Genomic DNA, 24,369 nt, shown 5'->3' with positions numbered 1-24,369 from the left:
GTTACACCAAATTACTTCTCTGTGTAAGTGTCATGTATTTAAAAGGAGCGTAAGCCTTATCTGTCTGCCTACAATGTCTGTTGCCAGGAATAGAGACTGTAAAATAACTGAAAGATATTCTCTGTTTCGGTATTGTAACCCAGGCCCAAGTAGGTAATATTAGATGCAAACAGTTCCAAAACAAACAGACTTTATTAGAACAGCTGAGAATTAACCAGTGGTGAAATGTAAAATTTGTTACTACTGGTTCTGTGGGCATGGCTTGGTGGTGGTGGGGTAATGTGACTGGGTGGGCGTGGCCAACTTTTTTTTTTTACTTTTAAAAGCATTTTTTCTACAACCTTAAGAGGTTGCAGGAAAAAAAATGCTTTTAAAAGCCTCTGACGATCAGTCAACGCAGCTGGGATCACCAGAGGCTTTTAAAGGCATTTTTTTTCTACAACCTCTTCGTCCGAAGAGGTTGCAGAAAAAAATGCCTTTAAAAGCCTCTGATGATCAGGCAACTCAGCTGGGATCGTCAGAACCTTTTAAAAGAATTTTTTCTACAACAACTTTGGCTGAAAAAGTTGTAAAAAAAATGCTTTTAAAAGCTTTTGACAATCCCAGCTGATCCGTGCGATCATCAGAGGCTTTTTCTTTTTACTTTTAAAAGCATTTTTTCAGCCAAAGAGGTTGTAGAAAAAATGCTTTTAAAAGTAAAAAAAAAAAGCCTCTGATGATTGCGTGGCTGAGCTGGGCATGGGAGGTGGGCAGGGATTTTTGCTACCAGTTCTCCGAACCACCACCGCCCTCGCTACCAGATCAGGCGATCCAGTCCGAACTGGGAGCATTTTACCCCTGGTCTAATGTCAAGAAAAAGTAAAGAGAAACTGATGAAAGTGTCCATGGTTAATATTACCATAGCATAATCAATGGAGCCTCAGGGAATTATTCTCAAGATTCAAACAGCAGTCTAAAGGAAAGTCCAAGAAAAATTTGTGAGTCAGTCAATGAGTCCTGATATAAAGTTTAAGATACTCATGAGAAATCCAGAAGATTCTCAGAGAAGGATCTCAGTTGTAAGCAATTTCAGAAGAAAAGAGGAAGCAGATGTGTAAGTCTACAAAGGAGGGTGTCTTCATTTATATTGGCTAATCCATCTGCTGGAGAAGTCATGATCCCATCAGTTCTTCATTTTAGAGGCTTACTACATCTTTTGCTCTGGAAGTGTCAATCCTCTTTGCTTTCTTGCACCCAGAGGAGAAACAAGAAATTCATAAGTTCTAGCTATGTTGTCAGTTTCTTTGACAGCTGCCTAAAACTGAAAGTTATTCATTCCAAGCACCGTTTTCAAAAGTGTCTCTTTAGCAAGATTTATCAAGAAGAAAAGAAGGGAGTACAGGAATTCCAGCAATTGAACTCAGTGTCAATTTAGTACCATTACAACTATGAGTATGTACAGTAAGTGTGGAGATTTCAGAAGAAATGATTGTCTTCAGCTTTTTCCCAGCAGTTGGCTGACGTGACACGGCTATTTTTGATTGGTGCCTTTTCGAAAGCAGACAAAAACTCTTCCTCAACTTGAGGGCCATCAGATTCTCAATTATTCCAGTATATCTCAAAAGCTTATTTGAAACAATGCTTATCTGAACCAAATGCTCATGAAACATTTATGGAGCAGGTTATTCCTGGCAAATAGATGGGGAAGAAATGGAAGTAGAGACAGATTTTATTTTCCTGGGCTCCAAGATCACCACAGATAGGGACTGCAGCCAAGAAATTAAAAGACGCTTACTCCTGCGGAGGAAAGCCATGGCAAATCTAGACAGCATACTAAAAAGCAGAGACATCACCCTGCCAACAAAAGTGCATATAGTCGAGGCTATGGTTTTCCCAGTTGCAATGTATGGCTGTGAAAGTTGGACCATAAGCAAGGCTGAGCGCCAAAGAACTGAGGCCTTGGAACTCTGGTGCTGGAGAAGACTCTTGAGAGTCCCTTGGACTGCAAGGCAATCAAACCTGTCAATCCTAGAGGAGATCAATCCTGACTGCTCTTTAGAAGGCCAGATCCTGAAGAGGAAACTCAAATACTTTGGCCACCTAATGAGAAGGAAGGACTCCCTGGAGAAGAGCCTAATGCTGGGAAAGATTGAGGGCAAAAGAAGAATGGGACAGCAGAGAACGAGGTGGCTGGATGGAGTCACTGAAGCAGTTGGCGTGAGATTAAATGGACTCCAGAGGATGGTAGAGGACAGGAAGGCCTGGAAGAACGTTGTCCATGGGGTTGTGATGGGTCAGACACGACTTCGCAACTAACAACAACAAGATTATACATATATTAGGATGTTTCTGATGCTCTCAGAATATACCTCTGCCTATACATTGTTACATTACTAATGAAGACCAATGATCAAAGATCAAATTTAGAACACACGAGGAAATGAGGCTGGCCTTGGAAAACTTGACATCAATCACTTAAGGAAGATCTTAAGATCACGAATGTCCATCGGGACAATGCTGAAGGTGGTGTGAATGGAAAACCACTGGAAAAGATTTGTTACCCAATGTGATTGGCACGTGATCAAATTATGATAGTGATCCATTATTATATTCTGCCTAGAAGTGTGGTAGAATGTAGTCTAGAACTGCAGGAACGAGGGGCTCCTTCCAAGAGGCAAAGAGACAGCAGAGCTTGGAATGTCTGATTGAGGTCGTATTTGCCAGTTCAGCGAACCAGTTAAAATTTCTGCTACCGGTTCACCTGAAACCGGTCTGAGCCAGCTGAATACCACCTCTGGTCTGGTAGGCAGGAAGATGGCAAAGTCGGATCCTCCCTAGCAATTCGCAGAGTATAGCTATAGTTATGCAGATAGTTGCTTTAGTCTAGCAAGATTCTGTCTGTAGGAGAACAGCAATAAAGAACTACTTCAGAAATAACTCCACATCTCATTTTTGGTTCTTTGGTCCTGACCAGAAGCACCTCTTTCTCAGAAGGCCATCACAACACAATACCTGTGCTCTGATCTTTTAAACTGGAGAGACATTGACTATACCAAGTAGCTTCTGCATATAGAGCAAGCACTTTGTATGTAAGGTAAAGACAAAGGTTTCCCTGTCTAGTCATGTCTGACTCTAGGGTGTGGTACTCATCTCTGTTTCTTGGCCAAGGTGCCAGCATTGTCCAAAGATAGTTTCCATGGTCCTGTGACCAGCATGGCTATACACCAAAAGCACACAGAACACTATTACCTTCCCACTGAAGTGATACCTATTTATTTATTATTAATAAATTTATATTGCCACCTATTCACCCATGGCGACTCTTTATCTACTCACGTTTGCATGTTTTCAAACTGCTAGGTGGGCAGGAGCTGGGAAAAGGAACCGGAGCTCACCCTGTTGCGTGGTGTTCAGGTCTCGAACAGGGACTGTCAGCTTTGCATTTGACAAGTTCAACATCTTTAACCACCTTGCATTTCATTTCCTTCCCTCATAACATTTTGAGTAAGGAGCCATCCTGCAAGACTAGTTGCATTGGATTGGGTCACCTTCCTAAAACACATGGCCCTCCCTGTGTCCATTTTTTTAGATGGCTAGAGGCCCTATGCCAAGTTCCAAATCTCTATACACATCTGTGCAAAATGTGTACATCTGCATTTGAGTGTGTGTGTGTGTGTATGTATGTATGTATGTATGTATGTATGTATGTATGTATGTATATCTCTTTAGCCAGGTTCTTCCTACGTAAACCAAGATTTTTCTGCAGCCCTAGTTCAGTGAAATCCCAATCCACTTTTCTAGGCTTTTTTTCTCCAGCAGCCAGCAAGGTCCCTGCTGCCCATTGGGAGACGAAGGAGAGATCTATCTGTATACCCGAAATTACATCATACTCCGACTAAGAAAGCTGCCTGAAGAAAAATAATATCTAATTGGAATGTCATATATTGGCAGTGCCATCTTCATGATCATTATCATCCTATTTATGGTACTTACAGCTCATGTCTTCCTTTTCGAAATGCTATCAGTGTTTTGTATACAGGGAAAGATCAGGTTCAACTCTGCTTAGTTCTGGGGGAAAAAAAAAACAGCATCCAATGTTCCTAGGCCATTAACTGACTCTTAATGTGCTTTCATGTTTCCTGTCAAATTTGATTATATAACATAATAAATCCTCCCGCTGTTTCCTCATCTGCTGAAGGCGGAAGAGCGATCTTTTGCTTTTTTTTCCCCTTTTACCTGAAGATAAAAAGGTCTCTGAATTTGAAATCCTGCCATTCCGGCTTTATAGATTTGTTCCAGAAAAGTTATCTCTTCCCTCGCTCTGGGAAGTCATTGTTTACCCAATTTGCTTGAAGGAGAAGGATCTATTCATGTCGAAGCTTGATGGCAAAGCAGGGAGCGCTAGATCTGGCTGCCATGACTAATGGATTCGGGCCAGAAAGTCTAACACAACACACAGGCAATCAGAGAAGGTTCCCAAAGCCAAATAAATGGCGTATATTAAAGAAAATAGGAAAATGGTCAGGCTTAAAGGAAGGCTGCCAGTCAGCCGGAGAGTTTTTTAAACAGCAGTGGGATACCTTTGGGACAAAATCAATGTTGTGTCATTGCATTACAAGCCCCACCCCTTTTGTGTGTGCATGTAATATCATAACGTGTATTTGTACTATGACACAGCAGTCATCGTTTTTCCCCCTCCATAAAAACTCATGAAAGAGAAATACACACACACACACACACACACACACACAGAGAGAGAGAGAGAAAGAGTCTAGTCTAGTCTACTTTGATGAAAAGAAGGACTAGGGGAGACATGATAGCAGGGTTCCAATATCTCAGGGGCTGCCACAAAGAAGAGGGAGTCAAGCTATTCTCCAAAGGACCAAAGGCAGGACAAGAAGCAACGGATGGAAACTAATCAAGGAGAGAAGCAACCTAGAACTAAGGAGAAACTTCCTAACGGTGAGGACAATTAACCAGGGGAACAACCTGCCTCCAGAAGTTGTGAATTCTCCAACACTGGAAGTTTTTAAGAAGAGATTGGATAACCGTTTGTCTGAAATGCTATAGGGTTTCCTGCCTAAGCAGTGGGTTGGATTAGAAGACCTCCAAGGTCCCTTCCAACTCTGTTATTCTATTCTATTCATATATACATACAGCATTGACAAAATTAAATGCAGCATCCTTTATTTTGATGAGCAGAAACCCATTTCTTTAATGACGATTGATATTTGTTCTCCTGTGAAAGGTGTAGACTTAAAACAAAGCTTTGTAGAAAGCAGCCATGAAATCAATTGTTAATTCCTTTCATTCTCCTTTTGTTCGGTTCTTCCTCTCTAACCTGCCAGCAACATGCTGTCTCCCTGTACATGAATCCTGAGCTTTTGATAATGATGCCGACAGGAAAGATTCAACCTAATTACGTTGGCAGCTGTAAAAAAAATAAAATCAGGAAAGACCCCTGCTTCTCCAGAGCAGATTCATTGGGATGTTCAATAAGTTCTGGAAAAGAGTGGTGAGGAAACTAATATCAAATATTGATATATAAGTTTTGCACTCATGTCAGAAGCATTGAGGTGCTTCCAAGTTGAAAGGATTAGCTGGTGACATCACTCTTGAGATGCCCAGTTGGGGGCTCCTTTCATGTCACTGGCAGGAGCTGGAATGCAGGACGAGAACTCAACCAGCCCCATGGTAATTTTCGGGTCTCAAACATGGGCTTGCTAACCTTCTGCCCAGTGTTCCAACCATTTGTATCCCCCATGCTCCTTAAAATATTAGAGTAGAATAGAATAACAGAGTTGGAAGGGACCTTGGAGGTCTTCTAGTCCAACCCCCTGCCCAGGCAGGAAACCCCACACCAGGCAAATGGTTATCCAAAATCTTCTTAAAAATTTCCAGTGTTGGAGCATTCACAACTTCTGCAGGCAAGTTGTTCCACTGATTAATTGTTCTCACTGTCAGGTAATTTCTCAGTAGCAACCCCTGAGATATTGGAAGACTGCTATCATGTCTCCCCTAGTCCTTCTTTTCATTAAACTAGACATACCCAGTTCCTGCAACCGTTTTCATATGTTTTAGCCTCCAGTCCCCTAATCATCTTTGTTGCTCTTCTCTGCACTCTTTCCAGAGTCTCAACATCTTTTTTACATCGTGGCGACCAAAACTGAATGCAATATTCCAACTGTGGCCTTACCAAGGCATTATAAAGTGGTATTAACACTCAAATATTGATTGAAGTCATCACATGATAGACAGATGGAGAAGAACATTTCTAAATTCTGAGCTTAAATGAGGTCTATTAATATCAGAGATGGGAGGTTGGGTTGGAAGAGACAATTTAATGCCAACTCAGAAAAGACCTGTTGGTTGCACAAGTCAAGCTCTAGAGATGATCCTTCGTCCATTGACTCTTTCTAAAGAAATTACCCTATTCCATTCTACTGACACAAGGCATTTTGTCTGTACAAGACCCTCGAACTGGAGACGCTCCTTATGTTAGCACACGACGGGGTAGCAGAACACCATCCAGGAAGCAATGAGCTTTGAAGATCATTTGCCAATTTCCTTTAAGCCCACCTACCTTGCTGGAGAGCTATATTTATAATCCCAGCTGCTTCCAGGCTATTACTGGGACAACATTTCAAGTGTTCCGTTTCCTCTTTAGGAAGTGTGCCTTGTAATTCCACAGTGACCTGTCCATGATGCTGAAGACCTCTCCTCTTCTTTGTGGCAGCCCCTCAAATACTGGAACACTGCTATCATATCACTCCCTAGTCTTTCTTTTCTCTAGACTAGCCATATCCTGCAACCCTTTTTCATATGTTTTAGTCTCCAGACCAGGAGTGAAATCTACTAACCTTCCCAACCGGTTTGGAAATGCACGCGCCGTGGACCCTCTGTGCATGCCCAGAAGGGTAAAAAACAGCTTACAGTAACAATGACTGGGCGGGTGGGTGGAGTCTCACACCGCCATCACTACTGGTTCTCCGAACCACTGGCCGCCATCGCTATCAATTTGGCCGAACAGGTCCAAACTGGAAGCATTTCACCCGTGCTCCAGACCCTTAATCATTTGAGTTGCTTTTCTCTGCTCTTTTTCCAAAGTTTCAACATCTTTTTGCAATGTGATGACCAAAACTGGATGCAGTATTCCAGGTGTAGTCTTACTTTTTTTTAAACTTTAACTTTTAAGTGCTTGCATAAGAGAGACTCAGTGCTTAAGAGCAGGAAGTGCTGATTTTTGGGGAAAGAGAAAAACCCAGAACTGTTGTCTTCAACCCTGCTTGTGGCCTTCTTGGTCTAATGGTCCACCGCAGGGGATAAGATGTTACATTAGACGCACCACTGGTGTGTCGCGAAAGGACTGCATTTCTGGGTAAACAAGGAATCTTATTTCTGTAATCATGTAACCTTTTCATCTGTTCCTTCCTTAGCTTTTCATTCATCCCAGCCCAAACAGAAAACTCAAAACTAGATTTCGCTTTCAATATCCACGGAGAATAATGGCTCTTCTTAAAATGGCTTTAGTTTTCCATATTTTTCACATTACAGAATGCCAAAAAAATACTTTGCGGTAATCAAGAGGCTTTGTCAACTCTGAATTTAGCTAAGCATCCTCTGTGAAGCGAAAAGACATTTTCAATTTTAAGAAATGAAATGACTTTGGAACCTGATAGTTAACTATAAATTATCTGTCACAAATGCCAGGTGCTTAATGTATTAATACCTCCCATCCATACAGTTGAATTTATTATTACCATTTATGGAATAAATTTTCAGGTTGTTTACCGAGATGCGCAGGGTAATTCATAAATTACCAAAGGTATGAAAATCCATGTCATCTAGCAGAAAAGCGGGAGATTAATTCTCTTAATTAATAGGAGTTCCTTCCCTGTGTTATTTTTAAATTGCAATGACCTTTGTTGTAAGTTTATCTCCCCCCCCCACTCTCTCCTTCATCTTAAGAGTATCTGCAGAGTAGTATAATAAACATGGAATAATAGGAAGGAGCTAATTCACTCTTATGTTACATTCGCTAAAACTTTGGCAGTAAATATCGCTACTGCCTTCAATTAGAAAGATGCTCTACTTTCTCTCTAAGAGGCAAAGGAATTTCTTCCAATTAGATGGACAAGATACAGCAATAGCCTGCCTTGAGCAAGGTTCATCTCTTTGCAAACATGAGTTCATAAATAATAGAGTTATGCAGAGCTTTAAATGGGCCTTTGAGTTTGATGGAACGTGGATCAAAGAATCCACTTTTCAACGAAGCACTGAACTGAAGTGGTGCTGCAGATGAGATGTCAGTGGGATTGACCAGATCACATCGATCGGTTTCATAACGTGCGTTCGCTCACATGCACAAAATGACTTTTTTTTCTCCATTGAAGCAGCTGATCCAAAGCGTTTGGCTTTTGTTTTCAAACATGTGTTAAACCAGAGGGATTGATTGATTGATTGATTTACTTACTTACTTACTTATTTATTTATAGATTGAAGTATCATCATGAATTAGATCACTCGATGGACTGTCAGGCACAAAGAATCAGGGCCATGCGTTATATTCCAGTTTAGCTGATTTATTGCTCCTGCCTATACGCAATAATCTAAGTCGGGGGGGGGGGGGTCAAACTCGATTTCATTGAGGGCCACATCAGGGTTGGGTTTAACCTTGGGGGGCCAGGATGGGCATGACCAGGGTGGACACGGCCAGCTCGATGTCACTCATGTCGGGGGTCCCTGTGATGGCCCAAGTGCTCTGCCAGCAAAAAAGGGCTCCCAAACTCCGTTTTGGCTGTGACAGCCTCCTGCAATCCTCTGGCAGCAAAAACGGAGCTGGGGAGTGCTGTCTGCGGTTCTTGCCATTTTTGGCTGCGATGGCCTCCTGCAACCCTCTGCCAGTGAAAACGGAGCTCGGGAGGGCCACATGAAGCCCTCCCAAGCTCCATTTTTGCTGGCAGAGGCACCGTAAGCCAGTCCTTCGCTGTTTCCAGGGTGGCCCTGTGGGCCAGATCTAAGCAACCTGCAGGCTGGATCCAGTCCCGGGCCTTGAGTTTAACACCCCGATCTAAGTCAACTGACAGTCAGGACTAAATTAGTTCTAGATAAGAGTCAACCAAATTCAAGAGGGATTGGTCTTAGACCATTTGTGGGAATGTAATGACTCCAAGCTGATTACTTGCTAGACTCCACTCTCAGTCTCTGTTTCTCTTCTACATTGACCCAAACAAATGCACATCTAATCAATGCTCCAACACAAGGGACATTTGTGCCATGGTAGCAATGAACAAATCACCCTCTTAGAAGATACTTGTGGTTCTTGGACCAGAGTCATGGTCCTGTTCAGGAGTGGGTATTGCCACATGGAAACTGATGGTGCTCCATATTTAGAAGGGCTTTGAGCTTTTCCATTCACTTAGATTAGTGGCGTCTTGCTCCATATCAGCATGCCAGTGAAACTTACAAGACAGGAAAGAATAGTCCTACCAATATTCCTGCACTGCGGTTACTTTTTGAAAGAGTTGGGTTCATCTTTTCTCTTAGTAGAGTTTTAGTAGAACTACATGGCACATTTATCATTTCCATTTCTGCAGAGAATCATATTTCCATTTCATGTACCTGACAATTCAGAAAATAGTTATGCCTTTCCACAGAGAATCTGCTACTCTTGCCTCTGAATATGGAGAAGCTGCTTCTGCAGGATCTGTGGAATGTCAGCCTCAGGAGTGACAAAGCCAAGAATTACATGAGGCTGATCAAACAGTGGCTCCACTTAAGCAACTGGAGTTGTCAGATGAGAATGGTATAAAGTCTCCCATATCTGGCAAGTAGAGAGGAGATCAGAACAAAAATTGTAAGCTGCCCTGAGTCTTCGGAGAAGGGCGGCATATAAATCAAATTAAAAAAAAAATGTTCTAAAGGCTTTGGACTGATCTCCAGCTCTTGTATGATCATGCTCTTGGTGTGGATCATGCTCAGGAAATTCTGGGCTGTCCGAACAACCATGACCCAGATCTTGGAACCTTGGACTGCTTTGGACTATTTTTCCTGCATGCTCCTGTTAAAACAAACCATACAGACAAGTCTCTCTCAGAAACTCTGTTTTCCTTTGCGTACATTGACTGTTATTTCTCTGACCTTGAATAAACTATGAACTATCATAGAAACAGGAAAATCTCCAGGGATTGCAGCTCTCAGTTTTTCAAAAAAAACAAAAAACAAAAAAAAACAAACCCCGACTAATCGAGTTGTGTGTTCCCTTTATGCTGAACTTTGTGACTGTAGTTTGCTCGATGGGGCTCCAACCAACCTGCTGTGTGCAGAATTGTATGATGGACCACACAGAAAGAATGTGCAGCAATGACAGCATGCATTTGCATTTATTTTCTGGCTCATCTAACACGGTGCATTTTTTTTTTTAAAGCATGGTTTGCGAAGCTGGGAGGAAGGAAAGCAAAATGGCCATGCCAAAAGAAATAAATCTGTGTAGAAATTGAAAATGTATTATAATAGCTCCAATGAGTATATTGCTTTGATTTAGTATGAGAAAGGGTTGTTGCTGTGTAGTAGTTGCTGCCTAATGAAAACAGCAAAGACTACAGAGACAGAATTGGGAATAAGAAATGCCAAACACGTTATTTCCTGTTCTCTAGTTAAATAAAAGTTAGGTAGCCATTCAACTCATGATGTATGGATTACTGTAGAACACAGAACATAGAATAATAGAGTTGGAAGGGACCTTGGAGGTCTTCTAGTCCAACCCTCTGCTTGAACAGGAAACCCTACACCAATTCAGACAAACGGTTGTCCAGTCCCTTCTTAAAAGCCTCCAGTGATGGAGTACCTACAACTTCTGAAGGCAATCCATTCCATTGGTTAATTGCTCTCAGGGTTAGGAAATTTCTCCTTAGTTCTAGATTGCTTCTCTCCTTTGTAAATCTAATCTGTGTCAATGTCATGACTTTTTAGGAATTAATCCAGTGGCTGAAGTTCTACAGGCTTATTTCTAAAGCAATCCTCATCACATTCAATATTATGCATTTCCTATCTCAACCTTGTCCAACATGTTACAATAGACCAGTATATTGGCAGCTCATTAATGCAGTAAAAAAAGACTGGAAGGAGACATAGGAGAGAGAGAGACAGAGACAGAGAGAGAAGATCTATATATATGACCAACCAATCAATAAAATAAAGACAGACCAGGATTACTCACCTCGTATGTAGCAATGGCTTCTCTATCAAGTTGTTGTGTTACGAAGAGTTCTCCTGTGCCCTCAATGATTTTGAAAATTCCCTTTGGCTCCTGTTCTACTCCTTTCCCAAAAATTCGGAATTTTGAACCCTCCGGCCGGTCATTGTCTATCACCTGTGAAAATTAACAACAAAATCATTATCATTGCAAGCCAGGCACGAGAATGACAATAACGGGAGCCCAGAGATGCAGTGATGGTCACAATGACAAGGACCCATATTAAATCCCCCTCATTAGCATCCTTGTAATTTTATTATTGTAAATTATTATTATTATTGTTGTTGTTGTTGTTGTTATATAATGGTTATTCAATTACCAGTACGGGTAGTCCTTGATTTACAACAGGGGTGAAATCCAGCAGGTTCTGACAGGTTCTGGAGAACCAGTAGCGGAAATTTTGAGTAGTTCGGAGAACCGGAAAATACCACCTCTGGCTGGCCCCAGAGTGGGGTGGGAATGGAGATTTTGAAATATCCTTCCCCCAGGAGTGGGGAGGGAATGGGGATTTTGCAGGATCCTTCCCCTGCTATGCCCACCAAGCCACACCATGCCCACCAAGCCATGCCCACAGAACTGGTAGTAAAAAAATTTGGATTTCATCACTGATTTACCACAAAATTTCCATCATTAAGAGAGTTTTTGTTCCTTTTTTAACAACCTTTCTTGCCATGGTTGTTAAGTGAGTCACTGCAGTTGTTAAGATAGTGACATGGTTGTTAAGTGAATCTGGCTTCCCCATTGATCTGCTTGTCAGAAGGTTGTAAAAGGTGACCATATGACCCCAGGACACTGCAACCGTCATAAATATGAGACAGTTGTCGAGCGTCTGGATTTGGATCATGTGATGCTGCAATGGTCATAAGTTATTTTTTTCAATGCCATTGCAACTTCGAACGGTCACTAAACTAATGATTGTAAGTCAAGGACTCCCTGTAACTTCTTATTGTCTCCACAAACTACAGTTCCTTATATCCTTTAGAAAGCTCACAGCTGTGAAATGAAAGTGATTCCTTTTTAAAAGTATACTAGTTCTGTCAAAATGAATCAGGGTTGCAGATTATTGAAACGTACCGTCTTTTTTTATTATTATTTAAAGTCACTCATCGTTTGAGGATATAATTATAAAAATTAGTTCCTACTTTTTTCTCCCAGGAACTTAGCAACCTGCCTGGTTTTCCTCCCTCTCCTCTTTCATCCTTACAACTACCCCATTAAGTATAAATAGAAATTCAGTACTAACATGATTTCAGAGTAGTTATCTGCAAAAGAAGGAATTACATCACGGAATAGCAGAGAAGCAATATATTAAGAGGCTTAACACAGTTTCACAAGGATTAAACAGAGACTAAGGTTCCTTATCAGACAGAAAATGTTAAGCAATTAATCTATATAATGTCTGTGTCTCATTATACATATAAGTCATTTTTCCTACATTTTATTTACCTGTCACAAGCTAGACTGCCTTTCAGAGATCCAATTCAAAGGCAATTTGGCAGAATTTCTGAACTGGAGAGAGTTTCCAGACTGAATCAGGAAGTCGAACCGAATTGTCAGATCAAATTAGATGCCTTTAGACCAATTCAAGGGCTTTGGGTTATTTGCAAGACCCCTTTCCTCCCCTTTCCAAATTCATTCGGAAATCTGAAGTGAATCAGGCCAGTTTGAGGAATGATTTTTATGGATCAGTTCAAACTCTCAGATTGAATCGAAGTTCTGAATTGAATGAATTCAAACTCTCAGATCGAATCGAAGTTATGAATTTAATTGAATCATGGGCAGAGCTGATTTGCACACTCCTGATAATTTCTCCCATGCATTCCAAAGACACTTATACTTTTATAAATCTCCGTTTGATTGAATGGATCTGTCTACAAGAGGAGCATGATGGCTCAGTGGTTAAGATCCTGGGCTTATTATTGACTAGAAAGCCCAGGTTCGAGACCCACCGCCGCACAATGGGATGAGCTCCCATTCCTACCTTAGCTCCTGCCCACCTAGCTGTTCGAAAGCATGCAAACGCAAGTAGATAAATACCGTATCTTTCGCTCTATAAGACTGGTGGATGCTGGGAGGCAGAAGCAGATTTTTTTTTCTTGTTTTCCTCCTCTAAAGGTAATGTACATCTTACGGTCCAGTGCGTTTTATAGTGCGAAAAATACAGTAGGTACCACTTCTTTGGGAAGGTAACAGTTTCCCTGGGTCTTATGATGCGCCAAGTGTTCTGTGCACCTAGAGTTGGACATGTCTGGGCAGGGCAAACCTTTACCTTTATCTGTCTACAATAATCTAGCAGCTACTGCTAGGACACTTCTACCTTTTAGTTGCTAGCCAGTTTCTACTTCTCATTTTGGTTCTGACCCATTGGGAACCATGATCTATGAATCCTCTTTAGATCCAGTGACTGAAACTCTGTGTAACTCGGTCAACCTATGTTGGGCAATTCTTCGAGACAAGAAGCCCAGGCGAGATTCATAGAACAAGCACTGCAACAAAACCACACATACAAACCAAGTTTCCAAGAAAACAGATTTTACCGATAGCCCTTTTCAAACCCAGCAAATATATATCTCCTCATTTGCTCTCTTTTCCTGCTAGAGCAATTTTGCTCCTTGCCAATTCTTCTTCTTTTTTTTCCCCCTCTTCAACACCTGCAAAACAAATTAACCATCCTTCTCGATGGAGGTTCGGAGCAAAACCTGCATGACAAATTAACTTGCCGGCGAACGTGCTTCTCATCCTAAGCAAAGAGTCAAGAGTTCACTCTGCCCATCCGAGCCAGAGTTAGTGACTTCACACCTACTGTTGGAAGCCATGAACGGCAGTGTTGATTGTTAACAGAGAAGGAAGAACCCGGGGAAAAAAAGGAGAGGCTTGGTTTAATTAGCCACAAGAGGGAGCTAAGGGCTGGCAGAAATGAGATAAATGTAGATGCTTTCTAATTAGAATGTGGAGGTTATGGCGATAGCAGTTCAAAGGACCTGTGCTTCTTCCCTTTTTGCATTAAACATGTACAGCTGCAAAAAAAGGGATAGGCATTTTGCAGAAATTAGACTTAATATTTCTGCTGGAAAATGGCAACGGGCAATGGACAACCTCAGAGGCACTCCCCCCTCCCCTTCTTATTACTGTACCTGGAAGGTCACGCTTGAGACCCGGGAAGGACTTTGGTTGGGTGTAGAGTCATCATGATTTAAGACCAGCATCATATACATGTTTGCTAACACTCTATGGCAGAGGTCTTCAAACTTGGCAGCCTTAAGACTTGTGGACTTTAACTCCCAGTATTCTCCAGCCAGCTGGAGAACTCTGGGAATTGAAGTCTACAAGTCTTAAGGCTGCCAAGTTTGAAGACCTCTGCTCTATGGACTTCTAAGTAGGCATGTTGGCCGGACAAGAAGTAGAAGGTGGACGTTTGTTAAAGAGAGATCCAACCTAAAACTAAGGAGAAATTTTCTGATAGTAAGAAGAATCAATCAGTGGAATAGGTTGCCTCCCAGAATTTTGGGTGCTCCATCACTGGAGGTTTTCAAAAATAGACTGGATAACCATTTGGCCAGGATGGTATAAGATTCCTGTCTTGAGTAGGTGGTTGGACTAGAAGACCTTTGGAGTCCCTTCCAGCCCTATGATTGTATCTTCCATCTTCTAAAAATTGCACCAGTGGTTCCAGGGACTTATATTTTCTCTGCTAAGTATGACCAATTCTCTTTCACCACCATTATGAGCATTCTGTTTATCTATTGGAATATCGTTCCTTAGTTCCTTGGTCCATGGAAGTAGATCACATTTTAATAGATGCTTTTAATTGCTGTTCAGTAATGTTTTTCTTTAATTTCTTTTTTCATTTCCTTGGCATCTTTTACAAGGCAGGACAATACATGAATAAAACTATGGTTATTATCACCATTCCCCCTTATTATTCAATAAAAGATTAACATGGTCGGATGGAATCAAATTAAGTTGGCAAACGTCACACATCCTTAGCTAATTAGGCTCCCTTTAAATATTTAAAAGGCAACCCTCCCAATTAATCAATTAATTATTTTTCAATGTATGTCAGTCCAAAATTGACGAAGATGGAGTTACCATCTTAGAAGAGATCTTGCGGTATTACTCTCTTTCTGTTCAGCACAAGAGAATCACATCATGATGGGTATCTTAGTTGGGATTCTGGTTTCTTTCTGAAGCCACAGCAGGAATCACAATTACTGCTTGGACACAGCAAGTGGAGGTTGTATCCTGGGGGTGTCTTGGCCAGCTTTTGAGTTATGACTCAACGTGGATAAAGGCATCAGTAAGCAATGACTTAGTTGGATTACTGTAATGTGCTATACTTGGGGCTTCCTTTGATGATGACCTAGAAGCCACAACGAGTCCACAATTGGCACCCAGATTTTTTTTTTTTTAATTTATTTGTCAAGAACGTATTAGGTAATAAGTATAAACATAGACTGGATACATAAAATAGATACGAATAAAAGAAAACATTATGGGTTTAATAAAGAAAGAAATGCTTCTCTTTTATGTTGACAAGTAGAAAAGTCGTACAAACAGAGTTAAGTAGGGAAAGTTTAACCCAGCAAAGAAAAGTATAACTCTGGTTCTTCAACTTTCTTTCTTTCTTTCTTTTTTGTTGTATATTTCCTTCCTCAAATTTAATTAGATTTTTCCCCCTCTCCCTCCGCAGCTTATGTTCAATGTCACATCCCCAAGGGTCAATTTTAATTGGGAGATATATGTGACTGAAGAGGCTGTTCTAATTTTACTCTTTTAAATGCAGAATAATGAAAAATAAAATAAAAACCTGGAATATCTGCCGGGCAAAGCAGTTCCTTAATTTTATGTGTCCCCTCCTCCCCCAAGGCTTCCGACAGGTTCTTGAACTCCGTAACCCAGCAGAGGCAGATGAGGTCATGTTGGTGCCTCCGGCAGGGAATCCTAATGAAGCCACCACAGGGACAATAAACAAAATAATTGACAACTTGATGCCTGTTATTAGTCTCTGAAATCCATCTCAACCTGTCCAATGGCAGGGGAAGACTGCCTATTACTATTAAAGAATAGATAGTTGAGGGAAAACTTCAGCAGCAGTTCAAAATCTAATTGATTCTCTGCGTAATCACGTTATGACAGCTCCACCACTATGGAGTCATCCCAAACTTCATCTTTTACTTCCAGGTTCACCTGATTTGCATACCAACCTAGCCAAACACACGGGTCAGATTGGAGCGTAGCAATAACAACAGCACTTAGACTTATATACCGCTTCACGGTGCTTTTACAGCCCTCTCTAAGCGGTTTACAGAGTCACCCTATTGCCCCCAACAATCTGGGACCTCATTTTACCAAGCTTGGAAGGATGGAAGGCTGAGTCAAGTTTGAATCGGTTGGGATTGAACCCCTGGCAGTGGGCAGAGCTAGCTTGCAATATGGCATTGTAACCACTGCATCACCACGGAAGGAAGGAAGGAAGGAAGGAAGGAAGGAAGGAAGGAAGGAAGGAAGGAAGGAAGGAAGGAAGGAAGGAAGGACTAGCAATAGCACTTAGATTTATATACCGCTTCCCAGTGCTTCAGAGCCCTCTCTAAGCAGTTTACAGAGTCAGCCTCTTGCCCCCAACAATCTGGGTCCTCATTTTATCAACCTTGGAAGGATGGAAGGCTGAGTCAACCTTGAGTCTCAACAGGGATGAACTCAGGGGTGAAATCCAGCAGATTCTGACAGGTTCTGGAGAACCAGAGCGGAAATTTTGAGCAGTTCGGAGAACCAGCAAATATCACCTCTGGCTGGCCCCAGGAGTGGGGAAGGAATGGGGATTTTGCAGTATCCTTCCCCTGCCACACCCACCAAGCCATACCATACCCACCAAGCCACACCCACAGTAGTAAAAAAAAATTGGATTTCACCACTGGACCAAGCTGTGGGCAGAGTTAGCCTGCAATACTGCATTCCAATCATTGCGTCACTTGGCATGTTGGTTCATGCAGCAATAGATTGTTGACAGTGTTGTTTTTTCCAGTGTCGAAGCTATTAAAACCACAGTCCATGTTGTTTTGTTTTGTCAGTTGTACAGAGACATCTGTTTTTGTTTTTGTTTTTGCCTTATAGCTTCCATAATAAAATTCCCAGGGTACTCAAATGGATTTTACTTAGTTCTTCTCTAAAAGGACTACATCCATTGTGTGAAAGGGTGTACAGCTTTGTTTTATAGTTTGTAAAATTCAGAAGAGATTAAAGAGCTAATATCAGAATATTGTCAGTTTGTCGTTCTAGTGTCCATCCTATGTGCGTTGCTGTTTCCTATTGGATGGTCAGTCTAAGGACATATTTATCCATTTTCCCATCCTTTGGAAAAGGAGTAGCATGATGCAAATCTCCCTTCTTCCTCCTTTCTTCCTCCCTCTCCCTCCCTCCCTTCCATTTAGGTGGCCAAGCCATGTTACATTATAATTTCTGCTTTTTACAAATGCAGATTTCAAAAAGAAAACATGGTTTCTACACCACCCACTCCATCCTTCATTTCTATAATATTTAATGCATTTTGTTATTAAATCAAAATAAAGCAAATTACCTTGCTCATCTCTCTCTCTCTCTCTCTCTCTCTCTCTCTCTCTCTCTCTCTCTCTCTCTCTCTGAAGCATTCATTCTAGCTAACAAAATAAGCTATACAAAGTTTTTTAAAAGTTTTTTTTTTTTTTAAAAATAATGAAACAAGTCCTGTACTAAAACCTTGGTGCCTGGAGGCATCACAGGGCCAAGACCCAGAAAAAATCTTTGAAGTAGGATAATCCAATAGGAACATGAATTTAAAGATGTAAACATGCATAATTCGCTTTAACATTCCTAACTGTATGCCAAATATTTCTGCAGCACCCTAAATGTAGAGATGACAAATTGCTTTCGCTGTGGTTGACACGCTTATGGCTCTGGAAATTCTCGTTCTTCTATTTTCAAGCACTGCAAACCTTATAAAAAGAGGACCACACTCCACCCCACTTCACCTCAAGTCCTTTAGATGATCCATGAACGATCAAAACCTTAATCATCAATACTATCGATCATCATATTTTACATTGCCACAATGTAAAAAAGATGTTGAGACTCTAGAAAGAGTGCAGAGAAGAGCAACAAAGGTGATTAGGGGACTGGAGGCTAAAACATATGAAGAATGGTTGCAGGAACTGGGTATGTCTAGTTTAATGAAAAGAAGGACTAGGGGAGACATGATAGCAGTGTTCCAATATCTCAGGGGCTGCCACAAAGAAGAGGGAGTCAAGCTATTCTCCAAAGCACCTGAGGGTAGAACAAGAAGCAATGGGTGGAAACTCATCAAGGAAAGAAGCAACTTAGAACTAAGGAGAAATTTTCTGAGAACAATTAATCAGTGGAACAATTTGCCTCCAGAAGTTGTGAATGCTCCAACACTGGACATTTTTAAGAAGAGGTTGGATAACCATTTGTCTGAAGTAGTGTAGGGTTTCCTGCCTGGGCAGGGGGCTGGACAAGAAGATCTCCAAAGTCCCTTCCAACTCTGTTATTCTATTCTATCATAATTTCTCTAACAGTTGGATGCATTCCCAATCTTCTTTTTACAAAGAGGAAACCATCCAGAGTAAATCACTTGCAGCTGAAAGAACCAGCTTCCAACCACCTTTCCTCCAATGCCCTCCTTGTAGTGAATTATCTCGACTTCTACATGCTTTGTACGTAAAGACAATTCCTTAGCGTTTGTCTATGCAGCATACCGTCCACAGATCTAATTACAGATTTTCTTCAGTCATTAGTTCCATTAGGAATCAAATCCATGGCTCCTACTCTACAAGGTCAAGGAGGAAGAGTTCTTAGCTAATTGTTTCTCTCCATAGTAGTAATTTATCTAGAGGTTACAAATTGAGGAATGGAGACATTGCAATCAAGAATGCCAGACTATTCCTCTGGAGCAGTTTAACACCTCAAACATTTTAGTAGGTCATTCGTTTAACACTTCACATTATTTGTTAATCATCTGCTTGTGCCTATAGGAAGTCAGAATAACAGAGTTGGGAGGGACCTTGGAGATCTTTTAGTCCAACCTCCCATTCAAGCAGGAAACCCCATAACATTTCAGACAAATGGTTGTCCAATCTCTTCTTAAAAACTTCCAGTGTTGGAGCATTCACAATTTCTGGAGGCAAGTTGTTCCACTGGTTAATTGTTCTCACTGTCAGGAAATTTCTCCTTAGTTCTAGATTGCTTCTTTCCTTGATTAGTTTCCATCCGTTGAGTCTTGTCCTGCCTTCTGGTGCTTTGGAGAATAGTTGACACCAGTGGTGAAATTCAAATTTTTTTTACTACTGGTTCTGTGGGTGTGTCTTGGTGGGCATGGCAGGGAAGGATACTGCAAAATCTCCATTCCCACCCCACTCTGGGGCCACCCAGAGGTGGTATTTGCCGGTTCTCCAAACTACTCAAATTTTCTGCTATCGGTTCTCCAGAACCTGTCAGAACCTGCAGGATTTCACCCCTGATTGACACCCCCCCTTTCCTGTGGCAGCCCTTCAAATATTAGAAGATGCTATCATGTCACCCCTAGTCCTTTTCTTGGTTAGACTAGACATACCCAATTCCAGCACTGTTCTTCATAAGTCCTCAATTTATGACCACAATTAGGACCACACCTGGAATACTGCCTCCAGATTTGGTCACCACATTACAAAAAAAGATGTTGAGACTTTGGAAAAAATGCAACTACGATGATTAAAGACCTGGAGACTGAAACATATGAAGATCGGTTGGAGAATTTGGTTTAGCTAATCTGAAGAAAAGAAGGACTGGTGGGACATGATAGCAATATTTCCAGTATTTGAGAGGCTGCCCCAAAGAAGGGGGGGGGTGTCAATTTATTTTCCAAAGCACCAGAAGGCAGGACAAGAAACAATGGATGGAAACTGATCAAGGAGAGAAGCAACCTGGAATTGAGGAGAGATTTCCTAACAGTGAGGACAATTAACCAATGAAATAGCTTGTCTTCAGTAGTTGTGGGTGCTCCATCACCAGAGGTTTTTAAGAAGAAACTAGACAGTCACTTGTCTGAAATGGTATAGGATCTCCTGCTTGAGCAGGGGGCTGGACTAGAAGACCTCCAGGGTCCCTTCAAGCTCTGTTCTGATTCTGACCAGAATTTCTGTTGTTGAGCAAGATATGAAGTAAGTTGGGCTCTGAATGGTCACTAAATGAACTGTTGTAAGTCAAGGACTACCTCTATTGGGAAGAGACTCAGAAAGATACCTTCCCAAATCCCAGGAGTATAAGGGGTGGATGCATTGCATAATCAGATTATCTCACAATCTCAATAAAATCTCAATAAAAGTAATTGAAGGTTTCCTGCGGAGTTGATTTCCTGGTCTAGTCTACTCAATGAGGTTGACATCAATCTTGTAAGTCTCAAATTTCACTTCAGTGCCAAAATATAATGAGAACATGCTGTTTGGAAAAAGACCCAGCACGGTGGCAAATTTATAACAGTCATTTGGTATCTGCTTTAAATTATGCAATTTTTCTACCTCTTTCAACATCATATTCCTCCTTGTTTTCAAAATGCTGGATATAAATAAATGTTGCTTTTTGCTGCTCAAAAACCACTATTTAATGCACATGGCAGAAACATGCTAAATAAACATTTGCGGGCTAAAACATTAAATCAATAAATTCATTTGCATAAAATTGGCTTTAGTGAATATTAAAAGGCACTTTTCACAGACAGTTGCCTGATTTTAAAGCCATTACTTACTGTCACTATTAGGAATCTCCCTTACTGCAGAATAATAAGCGGTCCAAAAATATAAGTTTTTGATTATGCAAAATTGGGATTTTATATCTGTCAAGCTTTGAAATCCTCATGAAAGTTCCTATAATAAGAAACCAATTTGAGCTAATACTATCATTTGGCAATCATGATATCAAATGTTTCTTTTGCTTAATAACAAGATAAGATTTAGATGCAGCCAAGAGAAAATTGTTAAGACTGAAAGTCTTCCATTTCCTGCTCTCCAACTTAACTGGCAACCCTAAATGAAGTCATTTTGTGTGGTCCCGAGCTTAATTCTGAAATTGCTTTAGATAATCATCTTAATTTCAGCCTTTGGAAAAAGCGACAGAGGAAGAACAGGGAGGAAGAAAAGCATCAGAGAGAAAAAAGATAAAGATATAAGTCATTAGCACAAGATTGGAATATATCATATGGTTTCTACCTTACCAACCACTAGCATAAAATGTGGCCCCAGAAAATTATCTGTGCAGGAATACAAAGCTCTTTTTTTAAAAAAAAAATCATGTCTTTATTACTTTTATAAGTAATTCATATAACAGAGAATATACCTAATAGTTCTTCTTCCTCCTATTTTCCCCAGAACAACTGGCCCAAAGTCACCCAGCTAGCTTTCATGAATAAGGCAGGACTAGAACTCAGAGTCTTCTGGCTGATTGGCCCAAAGTCACTCAGCTGCCATTTATGCCTAAAATGGAACTAGAACTCACGGTCTCCTGGAGATTGGTCCAAAATCACCCAGACAGCTTTCATGGCTAAAGTAGGACTAGAATTCATACTCACCTGGTAACTGGCTGATTTTCATGCTTAAGGTAAGACCAGAATTCACTGTCTCCTAGTGATTGGCCCAAAGTTATCCAGCCAAGTTTCTTGCCTAAGGTGGGACTAGAACTCACCGTCTACTGGTTTCTAGGTCAGCACTTTCACCACTACACCAAACTGCCTTATTGCCTGCTGAAGAATTCCTATTTTTGTTCTACAGTTGTTACATGGCTTTTTCACACACACATTCACACACACATGTCTGTTTATCTCCAACTATTCCTGGCCGGGAGTTTATTTCATATTAACTTTATCATGATACATTTCTTAAACCCTTTTATTTTGTTTTTGCTTTGGGGAAACCTTGGCATTTTATCTTACATTTTGCATGCGTACTTCTCACTCTTCCCTTTTCCTTTGTTCATCTTTACCTACACACTCACATAACCTACACACACCTGCTTTGAAATACCTGCACCCCAGTGGTCGGTTGCTACCGGTTCACCCCAGATCGGGCAGATCGGTAGCGGCGGAGAGGGGAGGCTCACGCGCGCACCCACGAGCAAACTGGTAGCGACCGAAATTGAAACCCACTACTCAGTGATGAGATTCAGCCAGTTCGCACCACTTCGGGAGAACCAGTTGTTAACTTTCTGAGCAGTTTGGCAAACTGGTTGTTGGAAGAAATCATTAGGGCAGAGAACCGGTTGTTAAATTATTTGAATCCCATCACTGCCACTACTGCTGCACACATACACAGAGAGAAATTACTTTGAAGTATGGGATGGATGAGGTCTCCAGCCAAGTACAGAAAAGCTGTCAGCAAATTTAAAAAAAAATTAGGAAGAGAAGTCATTTATAGATTTGTAAAATGTATTGCTTCCCCACCCCCATCTTACCGTGGGGTAATTCTGGGTAGCTTACAATTTTAAAGTGATAAAAACTGTAACAAAACCTAAAACACATAAACGAAATACTGTAAAGATCCAATTATGGAGTTTTGTTGTTTTGGGGTGGGTTTTTTTGCAGAAATTACACAGCATTTCTAAAGATAAACCCCTTCTTAGCCAGCTGGTTAAAATCCAGCGTGTGTAAGAATGTTTATTATATGTCATGATTCAAAATCCATTTGCAGGTTGAAGCCTTCGTTTCATCCTTGGCCTTTGGTGGCTATTTCCGACAAATCACACCTTGCTTGTTTCTTTTTCCCACCTTATATAATAAAAAATGATAGCGTGATATTGCTGTTTACAATCTGTAGCTAGCCTGTTAGAACGTTTCCTTGGAACTTGCCATCACTTGGGGGAAAATAGGCCCGATTGATCTAAATGATTGACTTTCCTTCCGAGGTGTTTCTGAATTACTGAAACTAACCAAAGTCTCAGGAACCTGAATTGGAGGCCTTGCAGGTAATTTTTCACGGAAGGGAGGAATACTTCCTTAATATATATTTTTTCCTCTCTCAATTTACTTCAAGGATACAAGCTCAACATCCACAATAAATCTCAGGGTCGTTAGCTTCTGAGATGATGGGACAAATAAGATTTACTGGTCTTTTTAACCTCAGAAAGCCCTTTGCTGTGATTTTTTTTTGGGGGGGAGAAGTAATTCTGAGGTTTACCTACAGCAATGATACTCAAACTTGGCAATTTTAAGAGACGTGGACTTTAACTCCCCAAATTCCCCGGCCAGCATGTCCATATTTGTGCAGAAGAACCTGTTGATAGGACCAGAGGATTTTCCAAGAAATTAGAAGTGTTTTAAAGATAAAAAATGCAGCCGCCCCTCCCTCATTTCTCTTTCTTTGAGGTGCGGTTGCTTTGTTGGATGGCAGAATGAAATATGACATGTTCTGACAGCCTCTTATGAAATACAGGAACAGCTAACACTTTATTATTTGTAGCGAGACATGACAACCATAAATATAAAGTTTAAAGGACCATAAAGGCTGTATAAAAAGAAATTATAAATCAAGGAAGGATGGAAGGAAGGAAGGATGGAAGGAAGGAGGGAAGGGAGGGAAGGGAGGGAAGGGAGGGAGGGAGGGAGGAGAAGCTGAAGAGAAAAGAAAGGAGGAAAAAAGGAAGGAAGGAAAGTAGAAGGAAGGAAGTGGATGGATAGATGACTGGATGGATGGATGGATGGATGGATGGAAGGGGGGAGGGAGGGAGGGAGGAAGGAAGGCGGGAAGGAAGGAGAAGCTGAAGGGAAAAGAAGGGAGAGAAGGGAGGGAAAAAGGGAGGGAGGAAGGGAAGAAGGAAGGAGAAGCTGAAGGGGCAAAAAGGGAGGAGGGGAGGAAGGGGAGGAAGAAAGAAAGGGGAAAGGGGAAGGAGGGAGGGAGAGAGGGAGGGAAGGAAGTGGAACAATGGATAGAAGGAAGGAAGGTAGGAAAAACCGATGGGGAAAAGAAGGGAGGGAGGGCAGGAAGAAAGGAAGGGGAAAAGAAGGGAGGGTGGGTGAAGGAAGAAGGTGGAACACAAGGTTCTGTAGTATCTTTGTTTAATTTACCTTCCACACCTACACTCTTGATTCAAAATTTAAGGAGAATGTCAGATGACTCAAACCG

General features: G+C 41.2%; 1 protein-coding gene across 1 annotated transcript in view; it reads right to left on the bottom strand.

The window, feature by feature from the left end:
- CDH13 (cadherin 13) overlaps window positions 1-24,369 on the bottom strand; it is a 443,006-nt gene that overhangs the window by 182,540 nt on the left and 236,097 nt on the right. The window contains exon 5 of the mRNA XM_070952954.1: window positions 11,198-11,350. Coding sequence (XP_070809055.1) covers window positions 11,198-11,350 — 153 coding nt within the window. The remainder of the gene's footprint in view (window positions 1-11,197; window positions 11,351-24,369) is intronic.

The sequence above is a fragment of the Pituophis catenifer genome, unplaced genomic scaffold (genome assembly GCF_029215685.1).
Source record: "Pituophis catenifer annectens isolate HBS135680 unplaced genomic scaffold, rPitCat1.0.hap2 SCAF_13, whole genome shotgun sequence".
NCBI classification, from domain to species: Eukaryota; Metazoa; Chordata; class Lepidosauria; order Squamata; family Colubridae; genus Pituophis; species Pituophis catenifer.
The sequence above is the reverse complement of the archived record's forward strand: the minus strand, read 5'-3'. Positions and strand labels throughout refer to the sequence as shown.